Source organism: Halichoerus grypus, chromosome 7 (genome assembly GCF_964656455.1).
Source record: "Halichoerus grypus chromosome 7, mHalGry1.hap1.1, whole genome shotgun sequence".
Taxonomy (NCBI): Eukaryota; Metazoa; Chordata; class Mammalia; order Carnivora; family Phocidae; genus Halichoerus; species Halichoerus grypus.
Genome location: NC_135718.1, coordinates 152,492,236 through 152,519,939, shown reverse-complemented (window position 1 = coordinate 152,519,939; position 27,704 = coordinate 152,492,236). Strand labels below are relative to the sequence as shown.

The 27,704-nt window shown below is 41.8% G+C and overlaps 1 protein-coding gene across 1 annotated transcript in view; it reads right to left on the bottom strand.

Moving 5' to 3' along the window:
* SPTA1 (spectrin alpha, erythrocytic 1) overlaps positions 1 to 24,206 on the bottom strand; it is a 70,933-nt gene extending 46,727 nt beyond the window's left edge. Inside the window, exons 1-18 of the mRNA XM_078078482.1 lie at positions 24,072 to 24,206; positions 22,683 to 22,922; positions 21,528 to 21,653; positions 19,717 to 19,857; positions 18,845 to 18,991; positions 16,826 to 16,959; positions 16,130 to 16,274; positions 14,465 to 14,619; positions 13,370 to 13,505; positions 13,162 to 13,263; positions 11,538 to 11,675; positions 10,793 to 10,903; positions 8,935 to 9,012; positions 8,633 to 8,788; positions 6,193 to 6,397; positions 4,402 to 4,583; positions 2,774 to 3,017; positions 1,413 to 1,535 (exon numbers count right to left, since the gene is read on the bottom strand). Coding sequence (XP_077934608.1) covers positions 1,413 to 1,535; positions 2,774 to 3,017; positions 4,402 to 4,583; positions 6,193 to 6,397; positions 8,633 to 8,788; positions 8,935 to 9,012; positions 10,793 to 10,903; positions 11,538 to 11,675; positions 13,162 to 13,263; positions 13,370 to 13,505; positions 14,465 to 14,619; positions 16,130 to 16,274; positions 16,826 to 16,959; positions 18,845 to 18,991; positions 19,717 to 19,857; positions 21,528 to 21,653; positions 22,683 to 22,919 — 2,560 coding nt within the window. The 5' untranslated portion in view covers positions 22,920 to 22,922; positions 24,072 to 24,206. The remainder of the gene's footprint in view (positions 1 to 1,412; positions 1,536 to 2,773; positions 3,018 to 4,401; positions 4,584 to 6,192; positions 6,398 to 8,632; positions 8,789 to 8,934; positions 9,013 to 10,792; positions 10,904 to 11,537; positions 11,676 to 13,161; positions 13,264 to 13,369; positions 13,506 to 14,464; positions 14,620 to 16,129; positions 16,275 to 16,825; positions 16,960 to 18,844; positions 18,992 to 19,716; positions 19,858 to 21,527; positions 21,654 to 22,682; positions 22,923 to 24,071) is intronic.
* Positions 24,207 to 27,704: the final 3,498 nt, after the last annotated feature.

Here is a 27,704-nt window from a genome sequence, read left to right as displayed (position 1 = left end):
CAATGAGCTACCACCTCACACCAGTCAGAATGGCTAAAATTAACAAGTCAGGAAATGACAGATGTTGATGGGGATGCGGAGAAAGGGGAACCCTCCTACACCGCTGGTGGGAATGCAAGCTGGTGCAGCCACTCTGGAAAACTGTACGGAGGTTCCTCAAAAAGTTGAAAATAGAGCTACCATACGATCCAGCAATTGCACTACTGGGTATTTACCCCAAAGATACAAATGTAGGGATCCAAAGGGGTACGCGCACCCCAATGTTTATAGCAGCAATGTCCACATTAGCCAAACTGTGGAAAGAGCCAAGACGTCCATCGACAGATGAATGGATAAAGAAGAGGTGGTATATATATACAATGGAATATTATGCAGCCATCAAAAGGAATGAAATCTTGCCATTTGCAATGACGTGGATGGAACTGGAGGGTATTGTGCTGAGCAAAATCAGTCAATCAGAGAAAGACATGAATCATATGATTTCACTGATACGAGGAATTCTTAATCTCAGGAAACAACCTGAGCATTGCTGGAATGGTGGGGGGTGGGAGGGTTGGCGTGGCTGGATGATAGACATTGGGGAGGGTATGTGCTATGGTGAGCACCGTGAATTGTGTAAGACTGTTGAATCACAGACCTGTACCTCTGAAACAAATTAAAAAAAAATCTTAAAAAAAAGAAGATGATAGTAGGAAGGGTAAAATGAAGGGGGGGAAATTGGAGGGGGAGACGAACCCTGAGAGACTATGGACTCTGAGAAACAAACTGAGGGTTCTAGAGGGGAGGGGGGTGGGGGAATTGGTTAGCCTGGTGATGGGTATTAAAGAGGGCACGTACTGCATGGAGCACTGGGTGTTATACGCAAACAATGAATCATGGAACACTACATCAAAAACTAAAGATGTAATGTATGGTGATTAACATAACATAATAAAATTTAAAAAAAAGAAATGGTGTTATTAACTATCAAGAATATAATTGCTTTAAATGTAAATGATCAAAATAAATAAATGTAAATGATCTAAGGCAAGTCTTCACAGATCTGGAAATTCCCATGCAGGAAAAGGACCTGATTTGTTTTCTGGGGCTTTATAACTTCAATTCTAAATTCTAAAACTTGTACGGAAGAGCATATTGATTATTAGCATAAAAATATTTTATTTAATAATTTTGCCTTAACCGAAGAATACAAATGACTGGTTTATGAGGTAGGGAGGTTCCTGTTATTGGAATATATAAGCAATATTTTATCATCATTGTATCTGTCAGAAATGACCAAGGGGAATTTCTGCATTGAAAGGGAACATGAATCGGATATCTTTAAATTCCCATGAAGCCCTAAAATTGAACAAACTTCTTCCCTTAAGTTTAACATAGTGATGATTGACCAATTCAACCTGAACCATACATACCTTCCTCTACCATTTTGTTTCCCTTCTCCGTTATCGCTTGGATGTGTGGCTCATGACTGGCAATGTTATCCTGGATGACTTGGTGTCTGTTCAGAAGCTTCTTGGAGACAATCAGGTCCTTGCCTACAGAGAAAAATAATTTCAAGGCTGGTATTGTTCTAGTGTATGGAATAAGAAGAGGCTACTCTACTTTTTATAACTCTTGGACCTACAAGTTTTTCCCTTTGAGGCTGTAATCCCTGAGTGGGCTTCCTGAAATTTATACCATTTGTCTGAATTAACTCTGCTTGGGGTTGTTCTTCCCTTTTTCTCTTTGTATTGAAAAAATTCAATTCATTATTTTACAAAAGATAATAAATATGTCACTGTATAGGTAGAAAGGCAAGTAACTCTTCAACTAGAACTTTCAATATCATGCAACCAATTTTGTTTCAGCATATTATAGTGTAAAAAGCAGAATCTTCCACTTACTGCTTCCTATGCATATCAGAAAGTTATTAAATCCTCTAACTTGGTATTTTTTCACCATGAAAATGGTGTGTTATATGTTTTAAAGTTTTCTTTGTAAAGATTAGAAATAACTTATAAAAAATGCCTCCCTTGCTGTTAACATTAACAAGCACCAACTAAATGCTATTCATTGTTAATTTCCTTCACCTTCGAAGCCCCCCATTTCTAGATGTCAACTCCCTATCTCCCATCCATGTGTTCCCCCCTTCCCTTCAAAATTCCCTTCCCTATGACTTTCCAGAAGCTCTCCATGCCTGTCCACACTTCAAAAGTCTTTTCTCTTCTAGAAGTTTTCCTAGACTTGACCCTCCACTGTCACCATCATCAGCTCCTCATAGATGTCCCCAGTATGTGGGTATGAAGTTTGCATTCCACATGTATCCTAACACTAGCAATAATGGACAGCTCCCAAAGGAAAGGAAGGTATGTACTTTCTCTGCTGTCCCACCCCTTTTCTCCTTGTAGCAACTCAGATCTTCACAGAAGGGAGGCACTGACACTATGGACAAAATTATTTAGGACCTCAAGCACCAACCATGATGGCTCAGCCAAGGGCCTTGGCGGTAACTTAAGTTAGAGCAAATAACAAAAGGCTGAGCCCTCCACCTCTTCCCAGAGGCCTTCAATTCATGGCACTATTCATTGTTTGCTTTAAGAGGTAAACTCTTCAGTATGAGTTTTAACAAAATCTTCTATGGAAGATGGGAAAATGGTTCCTGAGTGTGAAGGGGAAGAGCTGAGAGCCAACTGTATCCCCCATGACCACGTCCCAGGTTGTCCCAGATCTCTCTGACAGTCAGTACACCCTGGTCTTCTCCTATGGAGACGCCCGCTCATGCTCAGGGTCTAACCAAGGTAGGTGGAAGCCACTGAGGGCTCAGTCTCTTGGATCCAGGCTTCCTCATCCTCTGTATCCCTGCAGATCTGATGCAGGTGGAGAAAGTCAATGAGCTTCTTTTTCCGGGTGCTCAGTGGTTCCTTCAGAGCTTCAAACCGGGACACCAGGGACTCCTGCCTTGCTTTTATGTCCCCAGCATCAGGATGGTCTATTTTTTCAAAATATGCTGCCAGGTCTGTGAGGGTGTCCACCTGATCCTGAGGGAGAGATAGAACAGATGTCAGGAACTGCCATCATTTAGTAGAAAGGAGTGGGGGTTCAGCATGGGGAGGCTTCGGGGAGAATCAGCTCCCCCCAGTACTGTGTTACGACTTCTAATCACATCCGTGGGACAGAGTGGCAGGGGATGCTGAATTGAGGACCACGTCATCACCCAAGAGCTATTTATAGGAAAGTACTTCTTAAGGCTCATTTCAGAAAGACAGAATATATATAGAGTGTGCCAAGGAAATCAGGGAAACCACATATACAGAGTCTTAACTGCCGGGAGTGTTAATAAACTGTAGTTAATTGTCAGAGAGTGTTAATAAACCGTGGCCCGGAGGAAAACAGAGGGAGCCTTTCTGTCTGCTTCCTCTCCCACCCTCCTCCCTTGCAAATGAGCTGCAGGTGTAACTAACACAGAAACTTGCCAGCCTGAAGTTTGTGGCATCCCAGGAACAATGCCCAGGAGATAAAATGAGGTGTTTCCAAAAGGAATCTCACTGTTTTGTTACCTTGTTTCCACCTCCACCAAGCCATCCCCAGAGCTATCTAAGAGACTGGGTTCATTTCCTGTTTTCTGTTTCCCGTAGATTATTCTGTCTTTCCCATTTAATCCAAGGAGCAGACATGATAAAAGTGTATTTTAACAGGACAGATCAGTAGGACTTTCTAGGGAACAACAGAGTCATTTTTAAGTCATGGATGCAAAAGTGAGTCAGTTAGAAGTGGGTTCTCTACTGGGTTCTCCAGAAAATCACCCAATGTCCACACTCTAACTTACTGGATAAATTCAAGTGACAATCTGGTGGGATGTCAGGGGAATAACCCTGACACTCAGAGCCTACACATCCACATCCTAGTCCTCGCCCTGTTGCCAATTTTCTCTGTGACCTCGTGGAAGTCACTTCACAGCTATAGGCTTCAATATTCTTAAATAAAATATAAAGCAGTAGGATTAAAGATATTTTCAAGCTTTGACTCACAGAATGCCAGAACAGGAGGAGGCAATGTTGTCCAGACCTTGTGGTACAGATGAGCATAGAGAGATATGAGAAGGTGAAAAGATGCACCAAAGGTCCCATACGCAGCGGGTGATGAGTGATGAGTGATGAGCTCATCATGAGTGATGAGCTGAATACGAAGCCCAATGTAGGGGAGCCCACAAAGCCACCCCATCCATGGGGTTCTGACAACCGCACCCAGGACAATGGCTATACCAGACAGGGTATTAGGAAGGGTCAGCTGACCAACTAAAATTTTGGAATTTTTGCCTTTGGTTTCTTGCTCTCTTTCTCTTTCAATAGTTACTTATTATGAGTGTGCTCAGGGCATGTACGGGCGCTCTGGTCTACCATCACCAGAGAACTGGCAACCGACCTGATGAGTGCCCACAGCAGACTCCAGGAAGCCGTGTTTCCTGAGTAGGTTCTGTACATCGGTCAGGCCTTTCCCGTAGTCCTCAGAGGCCACCTGCTGCTCCACGTCCCCCAGCCAGCGCTCCAAGTCTTCTGCAGTGTTCTTGAATTGCAGTTCCTGGTTAGCTTCATACAACTGGTTCCCTGGAATAAGGCATTAGGGATGCGACAGATACCATGATTCTTTCTTACTGCATGGTAATATACCTTCCATCAAACTTAAGGAGAAATATAATATTTTGATATCCTAATGAGAATGAAATATCCATCTCACATGTGATTATACAAAAAAAAAATCACCTTAAATTTGTGGAATTTGGATGGTATTTGTTTTTAAATATAGTAGCTTTCATTCTCAAAACAAAGATAAACAATCAGTTTATTCCCTGCTGAGGAGGTACAGTCCTGTTGTATTAGATCCTAACCATCTTGGGTATTTTCATATGTCATGTGCTACTCTCTATCGAGACCTCCTTTTCAAAGGGATTCAAACCCAAACTCTGCATTTCCCAAGAGAAGTATAAAATTGGGACTTGTTTCCTTTTGAAATTTTGAACTGTCTTTTTTTTTTTTTTTTAGATTTTATTTATTTATTTGACAGAGACAGACACAGCGAGAGAGGGAACACCAGCAGGGAGAGTGGAAGAGGGAGAAGCAGACCCCCCGCTGAGCAGGGAGCCCGATGCGGGGCTCGATCCCAGGACCCTGGGATCATGACCTGAGCCGAAGGCAGACGCTAAACGACTGAGCCACCCAGGCGCCCCTGAACTGTCTTTTTATAAATGTCTTTCTCAGAGTTTTGCCAGCCCTTCCTGGTATCTTTCCTTCATCACGAGCCATGCCTCACAATTCTCTCTTCCAGAAAATGCCTTGGTTATCCACACCATTCTCAGCTAAATTCTTTATTCTCTGACCTTACAACAAGTATTTGCATTATTTCTGCAAAGCAATTGTTATATCTCCTGATGGTGGGGAATAGCAGTAACATCTTACTGTTACTGTAAAGTCGGATTTTTTTTTTCCTAAACCCAAAATTGGGATGATATCTAAAAGAATCAGCATGGTATATCTCTTCTATAACCAGACCAGGTGTCTATAGATGGAGTCTGTGTCTCACAAGGAGAATATTGACAGGAAAACCTCATTATTTGTGTTAATTACCACAACTGACTGATTTTCTAGAGAGGTGAGGTTAAATGTAAGTAGAAATTATTCAAGCAGACATGTGGGAATTTTTTTTAAGGGCTTACAGCAGGGCCTGAACACTTACAGATAGGTGAAAAAAGGCAAGTCATCAAGTCCCATTTATAAGAATAAAATATTGTAGGAACAGCACATGTGGTGCTGACAATCTTTTAATGTCTACTTTAATAACCTGGGTCATAATATCTTGTCTCATCTATAGAACCCAAGTAGGTAAAACCTAATTTAAAGACACCAGTTTCAGGTACATAGCCAATACCGGATTCATGGCTCTGGAATATTTATTCAGGAGAAAGAAAAAAAAAGTGGGAGCAAAGTGAAGAAAACAGAAGTAATTTCACTTAAACCTACATGCATGAAGAAAACATAAAGTTGTATGTATATAATGTGGTAAACTTAGGTTGAGTTATAAAAACTCTGTTCAATACAGGAAGAAATGAGTGGCACCCCTTCTCATGGCAGTCACCAGGCAAATTCAAGGTGGTAGAAATTAAAATGGTAGGTTTCAGAACTTAGGAGGTAGCCTTTCACCGAAACCTCTGCTTCTCACCTTTCTGCTCTGTAGCCGCCAACAACTCCTTCCAGAGGCTGACAACCTCACCCACACGATCAGCCACCTTGTCCGAGGCATAGTGATCAGCCTCAATCATCTCCTGGCCAGTTTTCTCTAGTGTATTGAGCAGGCGTTGATAATCTTCCAATTCATTTTTAAACTCTTCCTGCTTTTGAACCCGGCTCTTCAAGTTCTGTATATCCTAAGTCCAAAAAATAAAGGAAACTTATCTGAAGAATGGGGAGCAGAAATTTTGAGGAGAGGGGTTACTTCTCACTATAAATACAACTGCATTAAGGAGAGGAAACAGGGGAACTGTCCTAGTCTAAGTACTGAAGCGTAGAATGTGAGCAAACTCATGTGGCCAATCCCTCCTTCTAGCCACACCGCACACATGGCTAATTGATTCATGCATATAATTCTAAAGAGCCTAGATATCTCCTGAAGATCATTTTGAATATGGTGCCCCATGCAAGAATTAACAATCAATCAGACATTATCAGCAATAGCCAAACTATGGAGAGAGCCCAAATGTCCATCAACTGATGAATGGATAAAGATGTGGCATATATATTATATATATATAAATATATAAATATATAAATATATTATATATAACATATATAAATATATATTTATGATGGAATATTACTCAGCCATCAAAAAGAATGAAATCGTGCCATTTGCAATGACATGGATTGATCTAGAGTGTATTATGCTAAGAGAAATAAGTCAGTCAGAGAAAGACAAATACCATATGATCTCACTCATATGTAGAATTTAAGAAACAAAACAGATGGACATAAAAGAAGGGGGGAAAAAAGAGGGAGGCAAACCATAAGAGACCCTTAATGATAGAGAACAAACTGAGGGATGATGGAGGGAGGTGGACAGGGGGATGGGCTAGATGGGTGATGGGTATTAAAGAGTGCACTTGTTGTGATGAGCACTGGGTGTTGTATGTAAGTGATGAATCACTGCATTCTACTCCTGAAACCAGTTTTACCATACATGTTAACTAACTAGAATTTAAATAAAAATGAAATAAAAAAAGAAAGGAAAAGAAAATCAGAGAGCTATCATGAAAGATGATAAATTCTTCCCATTTCCTTCCTGATGCATGATTTCCTCATCTGGAGAAGATCTGTACACCTTCTGTACCCTGGAACCACACCTCCTCCCAAGAACACAAACATATTTCCAAGTTTCACAAAATGAAAGGTACAGATAAGATGCTCGTGGTTCTATAAATATATAGGAACAAAAGGATCAAGGTATACATTTAAGATTAAATGATGTTTAAAAAAGTAAATATTGTGAATAAGTATTGGCCTAGAAATTAGGAGACTAATTCTAGCCTCGACTGTAAATGTGAAATTGTATGAGCATATATAGGTGGGTATAATACATACCCCAACTCACATAACACTTGTGAGTGAAAAATGCATGTGTTACACAACCCCAAGGTAGAGAAATCTATGGTTTAGAGAGAAGTCAAGAATTTCAATGAATCATGGATCACTACATCAAAAACTAATGATGTATTGTATGGTGACTAACATATTATTATTTTATAATAAAATAAAATTAAAAAAAAAATTTCCCAAAGTCACATAAATAAGACAGAACTACGAGACTTCAAGCCCAGGTTCACCTTCTCCAGAATTCATGCCTCAAATGCTTCTGTTAAACTCCCTTCTAAATAAATGGATAACTTTGGGCAAGTCACTTTATAATTCAAATGCTTGGTTTCCTCATCAATAAAAAATAAGGGGTTGTTCCCTTCTGGCTACAAAACCGTGTAATTCTGCATTATGCCGTACCTTGAGGTTACCTTTAGGTTCCTAGTAGCTTTTAGTAAATGTGAACGTACACCGGGATCAGACACAATATTTTCCTATTATAAGGGTGCAGAGGGGAGCAGCAGAGTTGGTGGAGGGACAAGAAGCAGCTAAATAAGTAGCAGTCCCTCCCTTCCCCCATTCCATTATGGAAGTTGTGCTGGAAGGGGCGCCTGGGTTTATCAGTCAATTAAGAGTCTGCCTTTCATTTAGGTCATGATCCCAGGATCCTAGGATGGAGCCCCCTAGTCGGCCTCCCTGCTCAGTGGGGAGTCTGCTTCTCCCTCTCCCGCTGCCCCCCCATTTTCTCTCTCTCTCTTTCAAATAAAAAGTAAAATCTCAGAAAAAAAAAAAAAAAAGAAAGAAAAGAAAAGAAGTTGTGCCGGAGAAAAGAAGTGAGAGGCAGTGGGACACAGGAAATCCAGAAACCAGATTCTTGGCTTTTAACAAAGCATTTGCCTTGAGGGACTCATGACCCTTCTGTGCAGAGGGTAGAGGCTTGCCTGCTGAACACTAGCGTCTTTTCAGCTCTAAGACTCTAGTCCCATGAAATTAAGTCCTGATGAGTATGCCCAAGGTCTGAAAACCCTGCTTACCTTGTAATCCTCATCATCTGCCAACTTTTTCTTCTTGTTGATCCAATTCTTTAGGTCATCTGAGTCCTCATACAGTTTCTGCAGAAGCCATGAATCCTCCAGGAGTTTGCGCCGAGTGGCAGCCCTCTTCCGTAGGGCATCCCGCCGGGCCAAGAGCTGCAAAAACCAAGATGAAACTCATGGTCAGCAAAGCCAAATATGGACACATGAGATTCGCTGTCCAGCTTGGTCCCTGAGCCCCAACACCTCCCCAGACCCCAGGGCACGGGCAGGCAGATACACGTCTGGGACCTCCAACATACGCTATCCCGAAGAGCAGCAATGTTCTCGGAGTCATAATGATCACTGTCAATCAGCTTCTTTGCATTATTGTCTACGGTCTGAAAAACAAAAACAATAAAAACCGGAGGGGTTTCTCTCAGTGGCTCCTGAGTAAGTGGCCACTGTTTGGCTAGCTGTTTAAAGAGGAAGCGTAGCAATGTGGGAAGAGAACAACTTTCAGGATCAGAGATCTGGGACCTAGTTCTGATTTCTATTACAAATTCTGTTTCAAAATGTATATTTGACAAGTTAATTACCCTCTTTTATGCCATAATATTTTTAATATCTAGGTTATAGTAAATGAATTTTGATGTCACTTGAAAGTGGATATTTGATCTATTCTTAATTTTTTTAAGATTATATTTATTTATTTATTAGAGAGAGTGAGAGTAAGCATGTGCTCATGTGGGGGGAGGGGGAGAGGGGGAGGGAGAGGGAGAGAATCCCAAGCAAACTCCATGCTGAGTGCAGAGCCCTACTCCGGGCTTGATCTCTTGACCAGGAGATCATGACCTGAGCTGAAACCAAGAGTCAAAAGCTTAACCAACTGAGGCACCCAGGCACCTTATTCTTAAATTTTCAAGAGGAAGCATTGTGGATATAGTTATGTCCAGTGGCCAGCCTCTCTTTCTCTCTCTCTCTCTCACTTTCTCTCTCTCGTTCTCCCTCCCTCCCTTTCTTGCCCTATTATATATATATAGATATATATATTTATATCTACATCTATCTCTCTAGCCTCATAGGAAGAAGGGTCAGAAATTTTTACTCATTTTCATTCATGAACTCAGATTTTTAGAACTCAGGATAGATTAAGTGGTGGAGAATGGGAAAATAATCTAAAATATATGATAGCATTTTATAAACAATAACTTATTTTATACTGTTAGCTTTTACCAATGAAAATCAATAGAGCAAGCATAGGGATGGATAAGGGACCATATTAATCTCCATATTAACAGATAGGACTTGGAATTCTATTGTTACAGTTGTTGCTGCTGCCGGTGGTAGTATGTGTGAGTTAAAACCCAGCACCAGCCTAGGGGACAGCCAGAGATATACAGTACATTGGACCAATAAAATCCTTCCACACTTGGGGCGCCTGGGTGGCTCAGTCGTTAAGCGTCTGCCTTCGGCTCAGGTCATGATCCCAGGGTCCTGGGATCGAGCCCCGCATCGGGCTCCCTGCTCTGCGGGAAGCCTGCTTCTCTCTCTCTCCCACTCCCCCTGCTTGTGTTCCCTCTCTTGCTGTGTCTCTCTCTGTCAAATAAATAAATAAAATCTTTAAAAAAAAAAAAAAATCCTTCCACACTTGTCTGAACCCAGCTTATACATTGACCAGTTTCTGGGACATTGTAGTGTAAGGTTCACAGGAAAACTGTGGTTGCATTAGATGAAAAACATAAAGCTGAAGATATACAGGAAAAGAACAGATGTTGTTTGGACATCTAGATTTTACTAGAGAAAACTAAATGGAGACATTACTGGAGAGGAAAAAAACCAAAAAAGTAAATAACACATTTCAAACTTCCAAGTAATGATTCTGTATCAGATACGGATCCAATAATATTTATTTACACTGCAGAAAAAATAAGACAATCATGCACTTTATTGGAAAATGTAAATGGCTAAAAATCTTTAAAAACTTTCTAAGTATGCTTTGTGGAATAAGAAATGTGATGATAAAAATGGGTATGATTACTTTTCTGGATGTTTTCTCTTTTGAAAAGAACCCTCATGTTATGTCTGAGAGTGACCAGTGGTTCTCTCTAAGGACGGGTGTCGTATGAGGTGACACACACACACACGGAGCCAGTGCCCACACCAGAGCCCACAGCTCACTGTGATCTTCTCTTCCTGGGCGGTGAAGGCCTCCTCAAAGTCATCATGCTTCTGAAGAAGGGCTTCCACGCTGCGCAGGGAGTTCCCCAAGTCCTCGTTCTCCAGGAAGTCCTGTGGAAGACAGAGACACATCTCAGCTCTTCCTTGTCAGTGAGAAATACTGCTTTTGGAACATCTCTGAGACAAGGACTAAGGATAGAGAGGAGACAGTGGGAGAGCAAGGAGGGATTAGCATATGGTAGGATGGTGCGTAGGGACCAACCTCGAAGAGCAGAAACTTCAGACTCCTCCCCAATCTCTCACACAACTTTATCACTTTTGTCGCTGGTTCTGTCCATATAGAATCATCCTGGCCAATCCAGGCTCCATTCTGACCTCCCAATGCTGCCTCAAGAGGACCACTCACCTCCTCTGGGAAATCTCTGGTTAACCTTGCCCGACTTGTCACAACTTTCTATTCCTGACCCCCTTAGCAATGTGATTGATATTCATCTGGCCTTATGTTCAGTGGAGGTTAATTCTTCTCTGCTGTATATTTGTGTATATTCTTCTAGGCATCTGTTCATGAGGGAATTGTAAGAGCCTCAGAAAAGGCCAATCTCATCTTCTCCTTGTAGATCACCCTCCACTTCCTAAGACAATCTCTAGCCCACAGAAGTAGTTGTAAGGGTACCAGTGGTAGTCATGCGATAAATGAGGGGTGGGAGAAATGGCTTCTGGACACTTGCTGAGCCCCTCCTGTTACCTCTTGTCTGCTCATCCAGCTGTCCACTTGCTCACTGTCACGATAGAAGAGGTGCAAGTACAAGCACTGTAGGTACTGAAGCTGCTGCTGGTCCCACAGCCCCAGCAGGGCCGCCCAGTCATTGGCAAGTATTGTCATCTTTGGAAAGGAAGAGACAATGTGAGCATCTAATAAATGCAAGGCCTTCGGAAGGATGCACAAATGAACAAGAAGTGGCTTTCTCTGATGACTTCAAGGTCTGAGTGAGTAACATCTATCATATTATTATGAGATAAAGTGGGGCTAAATATGTATCAAAATTTCACACACTGTAGTAGAAAATGGGATAAATGCATCGCAGAGATACAACGACACACTTAATATGTATAAATGAAGAAGAGAAGATGAATTCTGATTGGAAGACACAGAGAGTAGAAGTGTGGAAAGCATCATACCAAACAGAGATTTAAAGGGTGGGGAGGGGGATCAGGATTCCAGGAGGACATACCATGAGTGCACAATTACTCCAAGTACTTGTTAGATTATACAAAGTGCTCCAGAGAAAAGTGCAGTGTCTAAAAAAGGTGGACGCTTGATGAAATTGACGTTTATAGAGCACTTAAGTGATCAGACTGAGAAGTTCGCATTCTCTTCTGAAAGCAAATAAGAACCACTAAGGAAAGGGAAGGGTAACATTCTCAAACCCGTAAGAGCCTTTGTTCCTGCTCACACATCTGCCCCAGAAATTCCAGCTAATTAGCACCACTGCTGTGTTAACGCCATCAAAAAGGCAGCACAGATTCTCAGAATCCCAGAAATATAGGTATGTGGGCAAAGATTTAGGTTTCCTTGGGCAGGAAATTGTTAAAAATAAAAATCTTATTATATTTTTCCCATAGAGTTCTGGATGAATTCAAAATATGGCCATCTCAGCCTCATCCATCCACCATCTCTAGAAGCTATGCTTGGAATCTAATGAGATGCAAAAAAGCCTACAAATCTTATTTTAATGATCATCCCAAGGAGTTCCTGTGACTCTGTGACTGAAGTAAAACCTCTCAGGGGTGATGGGGTTGAGGTGAGTCCTTTTGATCCAGGAGATTAGGATGATGGGCAAACCTGATTGTTCAGTCAGTGGGATTCTGACGTTTAAAGCTTTCCTATTATTTAATGTAGATTTGAGAAACACCGATATGGGAAAATCAGTGTGATTTGAAGTTGTATAGGAGAGAACAAAGCCAGCCACGTGCCAGGCATCAAGGAATGCAAAGAGGAATAGGTGCAGTCCTCAAATAGGTGCAGTCCTCAATCTAGAGGTGAGCATGGAAGAGCGATAGAACAGAGCATGTATGATGAGGCACAATGGTATGGAGGTTTCGAATTAGGTAGAAGGCAGGTTGATGAAATCAGATAGGTTCAGGAAATAGAGGCTCAGGGGTGAGCAAGCACACATCACATCCTGAGAATTGCAGACGGCTCGACTTAGCTAAAGCAATATGTGAAGGAAGGTTGCAATATGTGAAAATTGGGTTAATATTAAGATGTCCATAGGACTTCTTGTCCTATTCAGAGATTATTATATTATTACGAGATTAAGTGGGGCTAAATATGTATCAAAATTTCACACATTGTTAAACTGGATTACCTTTTCCCGAACTTCATCAGAGGCTTCGTGACTAGCATCCAGCAGAGCCTGACCAGTCTCATCAGCAGATTGGAATCGCTCATCATAAGAGTCAATCTCGTGCTACGGCCACAAGGCAAAATGTCTTAAAATGCAGCAAGAAAACTTCTGGCACTCTTGGCCCCTCCCTCTTCCTCCCTCAGGGGGTGGGGGGGCTCTTCCTGTCTACCTTGTGTTGTCGATGCCGGTCCAGCAAGGCCTCCCCACTAGCCACATCTGTGGGCAGCTCATCAGCACTGATCAGAGCGGTCTTCTCCTTCATCCAGCCTGATAGCTCCTCATAGTCAGATAAGAACCTCTGGTACCTGCAGGGAAGGTAAGGTAAAGGACAGGAAGGAGAAACCAGGTGTAAGTGGACTTTGAGCCAAGAGTTAGGGTTGGGTTGAGGTAAGATGTGCAATGTTCTCCTCACCCTAATCCTACCCCTTCCATCCCCCTGATGGGTTTCCGGTTCCTTTAGTGGGTCAGGTTGGGCAGATTGTCCTTGACTCCAGGCTGCTGACTCTTGGGATGGATGTGTCATTGTGTGATGAGGCACCTGGGCAGTGCTTCTCCAACATCACAAGGTCACACCACCCCAAAGGGACTTGAAGTGGAGTAAAGTACTCCCAACGAGGCCAGTAAATAAGACATGGCATATAAATAACAGGGAGCACCTAGCAGGAAAGGGGACCAGAGTTAAGGTTAGGAGCCCTCGTGCACCTAAGTCACCCCTAACTCTATTGCTAAAAACAAAACCACTAAAACAGTTACCTATTCAAATAATTAAATGCTCACCAGTTAATTTGGAATTGTAAAAGTAAGATAAACACTGCTTTCTGGTGTTTTAATGACTAACTATAATCATTAACTACTGAAATGATACCCAGCTTTTTGGCAAGCTAACCCACATTCAGGAAATAATTCTAGATTTAATTTTACACCCTTCAGCTTGGAAATTTATTTCAGTTCCTAAGCTAGGGCCGGGGATTTTGATGTTTCTTCAGTTGCTTTTCCAGGTCCTTGGGCCACTTGATAGCATTCTACAACTTTCTAAGTAGAGGAAGACCGATGGGGTGCGGTGCGGGGGGGAGGTAGCATGCTGGGTGTTATGTCAGCCCGAAGAGAACTTCCCTTAACAAATAAAGCTTTTTTTGCCTCTACCACCGACTAGGCAGGAGGGCTGAGTCCCTCATTATTTGATTCTTTTCACTCTTACTTTCTGCTTTTGATGTTATATCCAAACCCTGTAGAGATAGAGCAACAGAGAGGAAGGATTTCCCACCCACAAGAAGCCTCCAGCTTCGCATATCTGTTGGTAGCCAAGGCTCGAATGTGCTCCCAGTTGGAGACCAGATCCTCTTTCATCTGTTGGATCTGAGATGCCTCTGGAGGATGGGAAAGCTTCAGCTTGTCCGCTTTGGCACATAACTCCTTCACCTTTGGGATGAAAAAGAAATCTAGTGGGAAATCCAAGCACTCTGATTCATCCTGACAAAGTTTTATGGGAGAGATCTGACAAAACGACCATATTAATACTGATAACATACTTACTTGTGATAATTTTATATTAATATGCTAACATACTATATCAGCAATAATAATTTACTGACCACTTTTGTCTCTTATTGAGTGCTTACTGCTCAGCACTTCACATGCATTTACTTGTTTTATCATCTTTTTAAAATAATACTCAGAGGTAGAAACTATTCTTATTTCCTCCTTTATGTGAAAACTGAGAGGTAGAGTATTTTATTTGTTCAAAGTCATTTAGCTACTAAGTGTCAGAAGCAAGGTTTAGACCTCAGACTGTCCTTCACCATCCTCTATACTGTTTCCATAAATACTGTTGTGGGAATCAGAGAAATACTTTTGCCCAGGAGAATTCCTGCCAAGAATTCCAGCAATGCCAGACCATTCTGTGAACAATTCCTAAGGAGCAAGGCCACTGGGGCAAAAAATGTAGATATGGGTGACTTTGCACATGTTACCATTAGTGCTTTCATTATATTTAACTATAACCAGGTGTTGTCTAGGATTTAAAATTTCATTATCATTATGCATCAAATTATGGGATTTTATTATTCATTATTAGGTGAAAAAAATACAAAATACAAAAATGGAGCAAGAATGAAGGAAGTAGAATAATGGGATAGTTTTCAGAAACTGGCTCCAGGGACAAAGCTATGGTCAGGGAGCAGCACGTGGGGACCTTCAGTGGGCTGACTCCACTGTACACACTCTGGAGGAGTTTGTTGAGGTTATGGGTGATATTGTAAGGGGAAGAAGCAAGGATGGGAGCCAGTCAGGAGTAGGGGCTTGCTCCAAGTTCAAACATGCCTATGTCTACTCCTCTAGGGATAGGGACTAGGGTCTTCCAGCTTTCAGAAGAGAACCCAAAAATGGATGTACTAACATGCTCTAGGTGTTTCTGAGTTTATTTGGAAGAAGAAGAAGAAGGAGGAGGAGGAGGAGGAGGAGGAGGAGGAGGAGGAGGAGAGGGAGAGGGAGAAGCAGAGGAAGGAGGAGGAGGACGAGAAGTAGAAGAAGAAGGAGAAATTTCTTCCCTTATCCACTGAGTGAAGGACAAAAAGAAATAGGATTCAGCTGGAACGGACAGAAGTGTAGTTTGACCAAAGGAAAGATTCTCTGACTGCAGGTACTGAATGAGATTAGGAAACTATTCTTGGAGTTATCCTTTTTGTTTTTAAATCATGAAGTACATTACAAAAAACACAAGAGTATATAAAACATGTATGTATATTTAAATAAAAATAAAGGACATCCAATGTCCATGTATAAGTTATGAACTAGAATGATGAAGTATACTCAGGGATAAGGAATTTATCCTTTATCAAAATAGTGAATTTACTGTGTCCTCTGGAGCAAGGTACCCACCAAATGCCTCTTTCAGCCCAAGAGGCCAGCCAGGCTTCCAACAGTGGCTTACCTTGTCCTCCATGACTGCAAGGCTCCTCTCAAGGCCCTTGTGACTATGAAACAGGGCCTCAGAGCTAACAAGGTCTTTGCCATAGTCCTCAGAGGTGACCTGAGGCTCCTTCTCTTTGATCCACTGGATGGCTTCAGTCACATCCCTGCCAGACAGCCAGATGAGTCCCAACAAAGAAAATGGCAGGCATTCCAGGGCAAACAACATACAGAGCAAAGACCACCCTGGTTCACTCAGCTAACAATTACCTTGAATTCCTACTCACTAGAAAAAGTAATGTAAAGAGGTCTCGCCTTTAATGGTTTCCATTGAGATGTAGAGGCCTGGGCATTATCTGGTCATTGGGCCTCTAGATATCCTTCCCATATCTGGGTCAGCTCTTACTGTCTTTTTTCTTCCTACTCAACCTTCCACCCCATCCAGTTCCTAATATGCATTCCTTCTCTCCGCAACACTTCCATCACTAATTCACCTGTGCTAGTTTTATTGCTTTGGGCTCCAGTCATCACACACTTGGCTATGGGCTGAGTCACAGCTGCCTTAACTACACTCTCCCTTGCCTCCTGAAGTGCCAGCACATGATTTACTTTGGTTTGAGATACTGGCCACTAACTGCTAACAGTAGCCAGAGGCTAGCACAAGTACGAACATGGTGCTGTTGCAGAGTTTCCCATAATGTGTTGGCCAAAGTCATACCTTCTGAATCGCTGGAGGTCTGCAGCACTGGACAGTGTTGCCTGTCGTTGCAGAGCCAGATTGAGGAGACGCTTCCAGGCGGTGTTCACCTCATCCTGCTTCAGCCTGATCAAGGGCAACTCAGGATGGTTCTCCTGCAAGAGGAAACTGGGGCTTGAGTTAGGCAAAGGTGAGCCTATTCCAAAAATCATTGGACACTTCTCATTTCACACTGGTTCGTACTTTGCCAGGCATGGAGAATGACCATTTAGCCAGATACCAATCTTCACCGTAGCCCTGTGCCTTAGCTTTACCAAAATCTAGAAGCCAACCCACCAGATACCGTATCTGTCTTTTGCTCACAGCACTGGGGCAGACTGTTAACACAGATTGCCCAGCCATGATGTTATTTTCAGAATTCCACCTTGTTGATGCCTGCCAAGTCCCCTGAAAACCCAGGAAGAAAAAATTCCCTCTGCGAAATAGGACTTTACTTTCTAAAACTCTACTACTGTGGTTCTTAATTCCTTTGGGGTCCTGACACCTTTGAGAATCTAACAAGAGACGTTTCCCTCTTCCCAGAATTATACACACATGCACACACATTTAATTTTGCAGAAAATTTCATACATCATTGCAACCCATCTGAAGCACTGAGATTCATGAACACTAGATTAAGTTAATGGCATCAGCCTATTTTGACACTTGGCAATTTCGAGCAGTTCCTATGCATCCAAGTCTTTCTACTCCTTCTGTCCCTGTCTCTTGGAATTTCCATTCCCATTCTGAAGCCTCTCCAGACAGAATTTTCTACATTCTCTTTGCCGAATTTATGGCCCTTTGTATTTGTAGCTGCGTGGGTTCCACTCCACAAGAGCAGAGGACACACTCTGTATTGGATTAATCCTTCCTATGGTAGATTAGATAAAATGGCCGTGTTATTTTGCCATGAAGCCCTCCTTGCAAGAAGGGAAGTCCATTTCCTCAGGCTTTGGATCTGGGTTGGCCTATGCCTGGCTTACCATAGAATGCGGCAGAAATGATATGAGCTCCTGCCCCTCGGCCTCAAGATGCCCTTCAGCTTTCTTATCTTTGGAACACTGACACATAAAAAAGCATGCTGTGCTGGAAAGTGAGAACCAACACCCCAGACATGGGACCAAGGCCATTTTAGAGCCTCCACTCCAATTGAGCCACCAAATAACTGCAGCCACTTAAGGTGGGATCAGGAGAATTGCCTAGCTGAGCAGCTGAATCACTGAATCCAGTAAAAATGACATGTTTGTTGTTTGAAGTTTGGGGATGGTGTATTAGATAGTACTGAAAAACCGAGAAACTTTCACAATGAGACAAAGGTGGCGGAGAGAGAGTTTACTTCCCCTAATCAAGTACCCATTCATCCCGAAGTCTTGGTTCCGTTAATAGAGAAGGGGTGTCCCATACTAGAGCTGCAGTGATGATGAAACCAAAAGCACAACAGCCAACGGTCAGAATTTCTAATCCCCTTACGGCACAAAAAGTCAGACTGGCTCCCCATTTTTCCCACATATCCTAGTGAAATTGAAAATTTATTTAAACATCGTCTTAAGTGAATGACGGTAAAACTGCCTCCCTTCCCCCACTCACAAAAAAAATTATGTATAATGACATCATATACATTACGATAGCCCACCATTATTTTATATTCTTTGCTACTTTATTCTGGTTCTTCTTCATGAGGAAAGGGTGCAGCATAAACACGAGTGATGGGTGTTCTGTCCGGGAGTTACTAAGTTGTGGGTCTAGTTCCTCTGCACACATTCACGTGCACACCTACGTGCACACACATACACTGTCTCTCCTGCTCATACCTCTATTTCCATAGCCTGGCAAGAGATGACCCAGACAGGAGAGGAAACCGCCCCAGGCATGTTACCACAGGGACATGCATCCCTGTTTTCTCACAGTGTCCTATGTCCTTCATGTCCCACCTACTGATGGCTGGAAGGTTTTGAATACCAGAACCTTTGCCTTGCACTGACCCTTTGCTCCCCACCTCACCTCAGCGCACTCATTGGCATACTGGTTTATTCCGTCCACTTTCTCCCGTCGAGCTTCCAGGTCTGTTTGGAACTCCTCAAACTTCTTATGCAGAACCTCCGTGCGCTCCCAGTCCTCACCCAGCTCCACTGACGTCACTATGGCCTCCTGCGAGCAAGGAAAGTCTGTTGAGTCACCAGCAAAGTTTCTGTAGTTCAAATGCCCAGAACCATTGCCCACACTCGCAGGAGAGCTCAGAAGGAGAGGCTGGTGGAGAGGAGAAGCCCTTCAGAAAAGAGCCGGAAGCAGGAATGTATTTCCTGAGGGGGTTCCCTGGTCCAGGGGCCATTGCTCTTTGGGGTAATCCTTCAGAAAGAACAGGAACATTGTTGGCCAAAGCTCCTGGAAGCTCGCTTTTGTGTTCTGGAACATGAAAAATACATTCATCCTGATTCTACTCAATTCAACACACTGAGTATCTGCAAAAGCACCACGCTAAGTACTTACTTGGATGTGTCTTCAGTCTTAACCACAGGATTATTCTTCAAGTGTTTCAAAAAATAGAAACCTCCTTAGTTACAGGTACTGAGAGGCGGCCTTTAGGAAAAGACGGGGCAACACTCTCAGCCTGAACCCAGAGTAAGAGGAAAAATTTAGGAGGAGGAGCTAAGGGTCACGGAAGGTAGACGGGGACAAGCCTAGGGCACTTTTCCCCACACACAATGTCAGTGATCTCCAGGATACCCCTAAATCTTTGCCAAAATTGCTTCTTTCAAGGAACAAAGTCCAGGAACAGACATCCTGACTGCTTTCCGAGCAGCCTGCGTTAGATCGCTGGGGGGTGCCTGGGACAGGGATGGGAAGTCCCGCTTGCGTCCTGTGGGGTCCCGTACCTTGTCTCCGATCCACTCCAAGATGTCAGTGCACTCCTGCAGGTACTGCTGGAGCTTCAGGGCCCGCAGCAGCAGGGCGCCCCTCTCCTGGGTCAGTTCCACCAGCAGGTCCCATAGTTTGTGCAGCTCTTCCAGATGGGCCTTTGGGAGGAGACGCAAAACTGCTGAGGCACTCTACCTGCTGTGGAGCAGGTACAGACATGGAGGTGCGTGCAGAGAGGGGCCTGGATAAAAACTGCATTCTCCCGTGCAGTAATTGCTCAACAGATATTTAAAGGAGGAAATCCATATGCATGGGAGTAGCTGTTAAACCAAGCCACACGTGATCTGCCATAAGAGAAAAAAATGTAAAAATGCTTTGAGGTTTTAGAGGATGAAATGATTATAAACAATGAGACAGGATGGAAAGGATTCCTGTAACAGTGCTTGGTTTGAATTGAAGCTTGAGGAACAGATAGGATTTTGACAGGTAGATGACAGGCAGAGGGTGTTCTAAGTACTGGCAAGTCATAGAAGAAATCTAGCATGAACTGTCTGCTGGAAAGAGTAAGAGCTACGATGTTGCTAATTTATAATGGAAATTAGTGGCACCAAAGCAATAAGAGAATTTTGAGACTATGTAATTGCAGGCTTTTATGCCAGGTTAGCTTAGAAGATCATGAATTACATAGCTTGTCAAATTGAAGGTACTCTCTATGTCATGTCCAAAAGAATCTTGTATTTTTCAACTACTCCATTGTTTACAGTAGCCCATAAACCACATTTCTCTCTGAATCCTCCAGTGCTGTGGTCTGATGGAGCACAGTGACTCTGATAGTTGTGACAATGTCTCAAATATTTCTCAACGATTTTAATTAATGTAGGGGATTGGTGGCAAAAAAAGCTGTGAACAATACAAAAATAATTTCTATTTTTTATCAATACATAAATTTTGAGATTTTTCTTGTTACAGACTCTTCTTTTCAATAAGGTTTTCTTCTGGTTAAAGTCTGTGTTCTCTGACCATATCTTGTTGACAGTAAAATGGACTAGAATTTGTATGCTAAATGTAGAAAGACCAGAACCAATTTTTAAATATGTCACAAAATTTGGTGTGACAATTTCAAAAATACTTCAACAGTAAAAACAAACAAACAAATCCACTCATTCAGAAAAGATCCTGAATTGACTCTATCAACACAAACATGTTGGAAAATTGTGTGAATTAAGTCAGGAAAGAGTTGATACATTAGTAATGGATTTCAAAGTGGTGGTGGTCTTCAGTCCTCGGTGTTCAGGGAAGATTTTCTGAAGACAAGGTATTTTAGGAGTTTTTCGAAATGGGAAGAAGAGTGGAGTTTGAGAACTTTAATATTAGTCACAGCGTGTGGGCTGTGAAGAGAAGGAGGTATCACAGACAAGGGAGAGATATTTCAAAGAAGATTCACATGGCAGAGCATCCCTTGTTTGAAGAGTCTAAAGAACAAGGACTTTGAGGTCAGAAGAAATCATTAGCAATGACATTTGGGAAAGCCAGTTCATCTGGGACACATGGAACTAGGTTGAAGAGGGCTTGATCGTAAGCCAAGTTATCCTGCGGTCGCCAGGGAGGAATGTGATGCTATCCCAGGATACGTTTTGTATCATAGCTCTCTTCTTCTTGCCCCAGGGGACATGAGGATGCCCACCACCTTTCCTGCCCAACCCCAGTGGAAGACAAGAAGCAGGAACCCCAGCTCCATCTAGCTTTATACCTGGCATAATCAATTAAAACTCTGCTAACATAATCAACAATCGGAAACATCTCTTACAGAGTCCTACCATACGTTTACCTTGGTGTCCTCATGGGCAAAATGCCCCTCAGCAAATCGGGTTTCCCTGATTTCTTCCAGTTCAGGAATGACCCTTGATTTTGCTTGTACTTCTGCTTCGAAGGATTCATGTTTCAGATACTTGCCCTGAAGTTTAGAAATCAGAAGTTATGAAGCCTATCACTAATGAAGCCTAGTGTCCTTGGACCATAAAGGGGTTTTTCGGTTCCTTTTCTTACTTTGGGGCAGAACTACTTGTTTCACAACCTAGATAAATTGATAACCCATGACCAGAGATGGAGAAGTCACATCCTAAAAGAAATGGCCACTTCAGCCCAGGCTCAAAGTCAGGGGCCACAGAGAAATGTTTTGTCCTGTCCCCATTGACTTTAGGGAGTTTCCAGTATATACCTTGTTATTTTTAAGTCTCAGTTGCCATTGGTGGGAATGAAAAGATGTCCCACATTTGTTCCTCTTCAGAAGAGAGGAGGAAGTGCTATGGCAAGTTGAACACAATGAAGATGATCATTACAATAATGGCTTTTTTTTTTAATTGAGAGGTTTCTGCTTATCAGATAATACTCTTATTGTCATATATGTATCAATCCTTTTAATAGATAACACTTTGTTCTTGATCCAGGTGCTTCCTCTCCAAAGTCAATTACCCCTTTTAAGCAGGTAACCCTTTCTTCTGGTCATGACTCTGTCACATGCTGTAATAGAAGGAGGAGAGGAGCCTCCACCCAAGCTCTCCTCCTTACACCTGTCATGTGGACTGAGCAAGGGCACGATAGCCCCTTGGGAGAAACCCAGGAAAAATTCCACTGAACTACTATCCTGAGCAGAGTGAAAGCACTGACATTTCTTCACCTCAAAATATTAAAGCTGCCTGGTGTGTCATAACTTCTTGGAACTCTCAGTCACTGTTATGCCCATAGCTTAACTTCAGACTAAGAATACAGTCACAGAGTGAGTTTCCTCTGTACATAAGACATGGGCTTAAGAAGTTAAAGACATGGGCCATTTAGAGGCAGAATTATGGTCCCTAACAGGTAGTCTGCCCTTTCTATGACATTATGTCCTGACATTTAACTAAATACGCACTTACATTACAAGAATGTTTCCCTCCCTGGAGATCTTAGAGTCTGTTCTGGGGAAGTCACAGGAACGGAGTACCTGTATGTTAGTTGGGTCTTCATAGCTCTTATCATCTGCGATCTTGAGTTTCTCCAAGATCCACTTCTCTAGGTCATCTGCATCTCGTCTGAAAACCTGGTAGTGATAGGAATCTTCAAGCTTCTGACCCCTCTCAGCAACCAGCTCCTTGAACCTCTTGTAGCGAGTCAACACCTCCTGACGCCTTTCCTGGATCTCCTCCGCTGTTTCCAGCACCTTTGGTCCACCGCTCTCCATAGCCTGAAAGTTAAAAATTTTCTATCTCTTGCTGGTTCTCAAATCTCTGTGATGTCCCTTTTCTATGTCCCAAGGCATTTACTCGTGTTGAACTTACATTCGTATGTCTTGAAGCCTGTAAAAGCCTGTTGTCACAAGGGCTCTAGGATATTTACATAACTTTAATCACATGTAGCTACCCTTTAGGCTAATAATTGTATATCATTCAGAACATTTTTCCAACTTTTCACATAAATGTGTGACTACATTTACTAAGTTCTATAAATAGAATTAATTTGGATGAATGATGGGAGACAAGTTTGAATTAGCAAAATCACCCATTTCAGAGGAATAAAAAAGAGATGTAATTTTATTTTCTTTTCAAAGGTTAAAAAAGTGTTGACATGCACTGATCATTCTGAATTTAATCTAATGAATAACTAAACATGGTTTGTAATAAACTTGATGAATGGCGTACACAAACATTCGGAAATGTTTGTTTTTTTACATAAAATATAGCTCATATATTGTTTACCCTTTTTATTTGCTTTATTCAGAAACACTACAAACAAAAAGTTCAGCACATCCTTTATCCAATTGTTATAAATTTCAAATTATTAGCATCCCAATAATTGGCTTTTTCAATGTAAAACGTTATACTGTAAAACATGACATAAGTGGAATCTGACCTATTTGGGGCAATATCCTCTGAAATCTCCATAGGGCTTACCTTCATTCATCTGGATATGGGCAGTTTCCCCCAGCTTACCTCAGCCAGAACACTGAATACCAAGTTCAAATTTTCATCTTCTTCCTCCCAAAATATAATTGCCACTTTGTGGATGGCCTTTATTAGTTTGGCTACAGAATGAAATCATTCTAAGGAGCCCAGATCTTGCTTGTGTATTATTTTGCCCCAAGTTACCTATTTGTTCTCTACATGAACCCATGTAAACAGGTCATTGCTAGGTTTTGATGCTGTGTAGGCATAAGCTCAAGGTCATTCTTTAAAGTGAAATATTACAAAAAGAGTTAAAATTAAGCTTCTCTAGTTCTTAAAAGCCAAGAAGCAATTCTTATAGATTCTATCAAATACAGTGCAGAAAGTTCAAAAGAGACAGCTTTCCTAATTATATCAGTGACAAATTGTACTACAAAGAATTCTGTACTCACAGTTTCCTTTGGAAAGCGCTTCACTTTTCGGAAAGGTCAAGAACCTGGGAAGATAAAATGTATCCAAAAGAGAGGAAGAAGACAAAGAGAGACAATTCTCATGAAATTGTCTAGTCTTCTTCAGATAAAGATGAAAGAAACATTACATATGTAGAAGAGTCAAAAAAGAGCCTTGGGGCCGGAATCCCGCCAGCTACAGTCCGCGTTATCTTCAGGAGACAGGTCCACACGTTATCTTCAGGAGACGACAGGTCCAGCCAAAGGAACTGCTAACTTACACAGATGCTGGGTGATTCAGCAGTTCAGAGAGACCGTGGCTCCAAAAGTTTCTCAATAAGACTTCATAAAAGTTTTTAAATGAAAAATTAGAAAGAAAAAACAGTTATAGATGTAAGATAAACCGGCTGTGTTAAAATTCTGTTGTGTTTCTTTGATTAGTCTTAGAGTCCATGTCTGAGAATGGTAAATCAGGATGGAACTCTGGATCACCCAATCTTTGGACTCTGCAGAATGACAGGAATTCAGGGCATACATAGGTTCTTGTCCAACCTATCTCTGGGAAATACAACTCAACAACTTCATGAAAACCCAGCTGCAGATTTTTAACAGCCTTTAAATTAACAAGATATCCTAAATCTCTCTGTAGAGCCTTTGCCAAAATAGGAAGAAAATTTTATTCCTGGCTTTATAGATTGGGTTTTTAAAAATCTGATTTAGCTGTACCCTTAATCATTCAAATGGAAGGAATGAAGGAAGTAAGATATATGTGTGTTTATTTGTATTTCATGAAGCAAAAATTAGGATACCTTGTTTGACAAACTAATGAAATCGCAAAATTTTTGAAAATGGGACAGAGTTCTAAAATGTTGGATAAAAGTCATCCTGTTTTATGAATTACTTTTAATGGAGAGAAAGGGAAGCTGAAATTCTTCTCCAAAGGCATAGTTCTTTTTGGCAACTTTACAAAATGAAACAAACAAACAAAAAGAAAATAGTAGGATGGCTTCAGGCCCTCCTACAAAGCAGAGGACTACCCGAGCTAGATATGCTCCCCACACTTCATTCTAGTGTGATTCCAACTTATATACCCCAGCTTCATGTTCTACTAGAGTAGAGCTGGTTCTACATTTCTGGTTCCCCTCTTCTCTCTCCTTCAACTAAGAGAGCTTTAAATTCTTTTCTTGAAAGTCTAGTATTGCTTTACTTTTCCATATTATTTCATTATATTCAAATATACTGGAGTATTAAAGGCAGGAACACAAATCTTAGAGAATGAATTATATCACATGCACCAAGGAACCTCTGATGGAATTGGGGTGGGGAGAAGACATTCTAAAATCTTAGTATCTAAGAGAGGGGCGCCTGGGTGGCTCAGTTGGTTAAGCATCTGCCTTTGGCTCAGGTCATGATCCCAGGGCCCAGGGGGTCAAGCTCTCTGCTCAGTGGGGAGCTTGCTTCTCCCTCTCCCTCTGCCCCTGCCCCCACCCCCACTCGTGCTCTCTCTCTCTCAAATAAATAAGTAAAATCTTTAAAAAGAATCTTTATCTAAGAGATAAGAACCACCATCAATTATCTTAATGTACATATAATTTTTATGTTGACATGATTGATTCACATTAATTTCTAATCTTTAGAAGATTCTGTGAAGCAGGTATTACCATCCCTATTTTTATTTGTGAACAGAGGTAGGGTCTGAGAGGCATCCCATCCCATGGCTTTCGGTTTGCACATATGCAAACAAAGAGTCAAGTCCCTGTGAGTATCACCATCATGCCACCCTGTTCTTTATCTGTTCTAGCCTAGCTTCTCTTAATTCATCAACATCTCTGGTTGTCCCGTTCCAGAATCTTCTCACCAATGGTGCCAACCCTGTGATAACCTTATGACCAAAGAAATAACAGGTCCCCATCAGCAGGATTGGTCACCATGAAATAATAAAATAAAAGTAGGTAAGAACAATAGTCTTTAGGGCAGGGAGCGATGTGGAAGTGCGCAAGAGTCAGGGAAGAGATTTTATGCATCATAACCCAGTGTTCTTTGAGTTTTCAGCCATTTCAGCCAGAAGAGACTCATGGGACAAGCTTCTCTGGCTGCACTCTAGCTGCTAGTCCGGCAGCTGCCCTTGAGGCTCAGCCCCGCCCCATCTTCTGAGTCCTTCTAGGCTGATCAAGTCCCTGTAGTCCCCTGAGCACCACCACGTTGGGGCGAGGATCAGGGTGCCCTTGGGATTGACAGAGGGACATGATGAGAACATCTTAGATCCTAGTGGTTTAACACTTGGAACCCTGACCTTCTTGCTACTTTTATAGTTTTCCAAGAATGCTCATTGGCTCTGACAACATAGAGACTCTGATTCGAATGCAGTGGAGATTTAGAGCCCTCTGCTATCTTTAAAATTATATGTTGCTCTGTAGGTGGGTGAGTGCTGAGCAGCTGCAGATGAAGCTGGAGTGCACCCCCGACTTCATCAGAGAGGAGTCTTACCTTCCCTTTTGCAAGGGCGGGAATAATTTGCAGGGTTCTTGTATGGGTCAAGGTTATCGGCACTAGGCAGATCTGTGCTTCACATACCCGTTTAATCAGCTCTGTCCAGCTTGCCTGGGGCCTCCCCTCAGTTATCAGATCTTTTCCTGGGCCCAGAAACTCCAAGAGATGCTCTATACCCCAAATTCTGGAGTATCCCCAACTGGCAGCATTAACATTCATATCACGTTTACTGTGGATTTTCTGGAGTTCCACCTTCTCAGCTCATTTACCAACAAGGAAAACTGTTAAATTTACCATAAAACAATTTCTTTCCCGTGGGATAAAGGTCATTATTATTTTATTATTTTAAAATTTTTAATTTTTGTTTCTCCAGAATTAGTTCTCGTTTTAAAATGTCTCTAATTTTTGTCTCTTAAATGGGTTAGAATATTAGGTAATATAATTCAAAAACATAAAGTGATCTTTTTACAATTAACCATATCGATGTTAATTCTTATCACTTCAGATCCTCTAAAGTTATTTGTGCCTTAACTCTATTCAGAATATATATTATTCAAAAAAAAAAAAAAAAGGAAGATAGCAGGAGGGGAAGAATGAAGGGGGAAAATCAGAGGGGGAGACAAACCATGAGAAACAATGAACTCTGAAAAACAAACTGAGGGTTCTAGAGGGGAGGGGGGTGGGAGGATGGGTTAGTCTGCTGATGGGTATTAAAGAGGGCACGTTCTGCATGGAGCACTGGGTGTTATATACAAACAATGAATCATGGAACACTACATCAAAAACTAATGATGTAATGTATGGTGATTAACATAACATAATAATAAAAAAAATTTTAAGAGAAAAAAAAGAATATATATTATTCAAGTTTGCAATCCTGTCATTAAAAAATAGAACTCTTTTTCTCCCTACTATAATCTTCTCTCAGTCTCTCTTACTTATTTTATTATTTTTTTATTTAGTATCACTGCATTGAATAAGAAAAACCAAAACTCATGACATTTGCTTTATACAATGAACCATGTGATTGAGGCGGAAGGAGAGGTGGGGATAATGGTAAGTACACTGGATTTGAAACTGAACCATCTAGTTTAAAGGCTTGATTCCTCCATTTAACAACCAGATGAGCATTAGAAATTTGCTTTA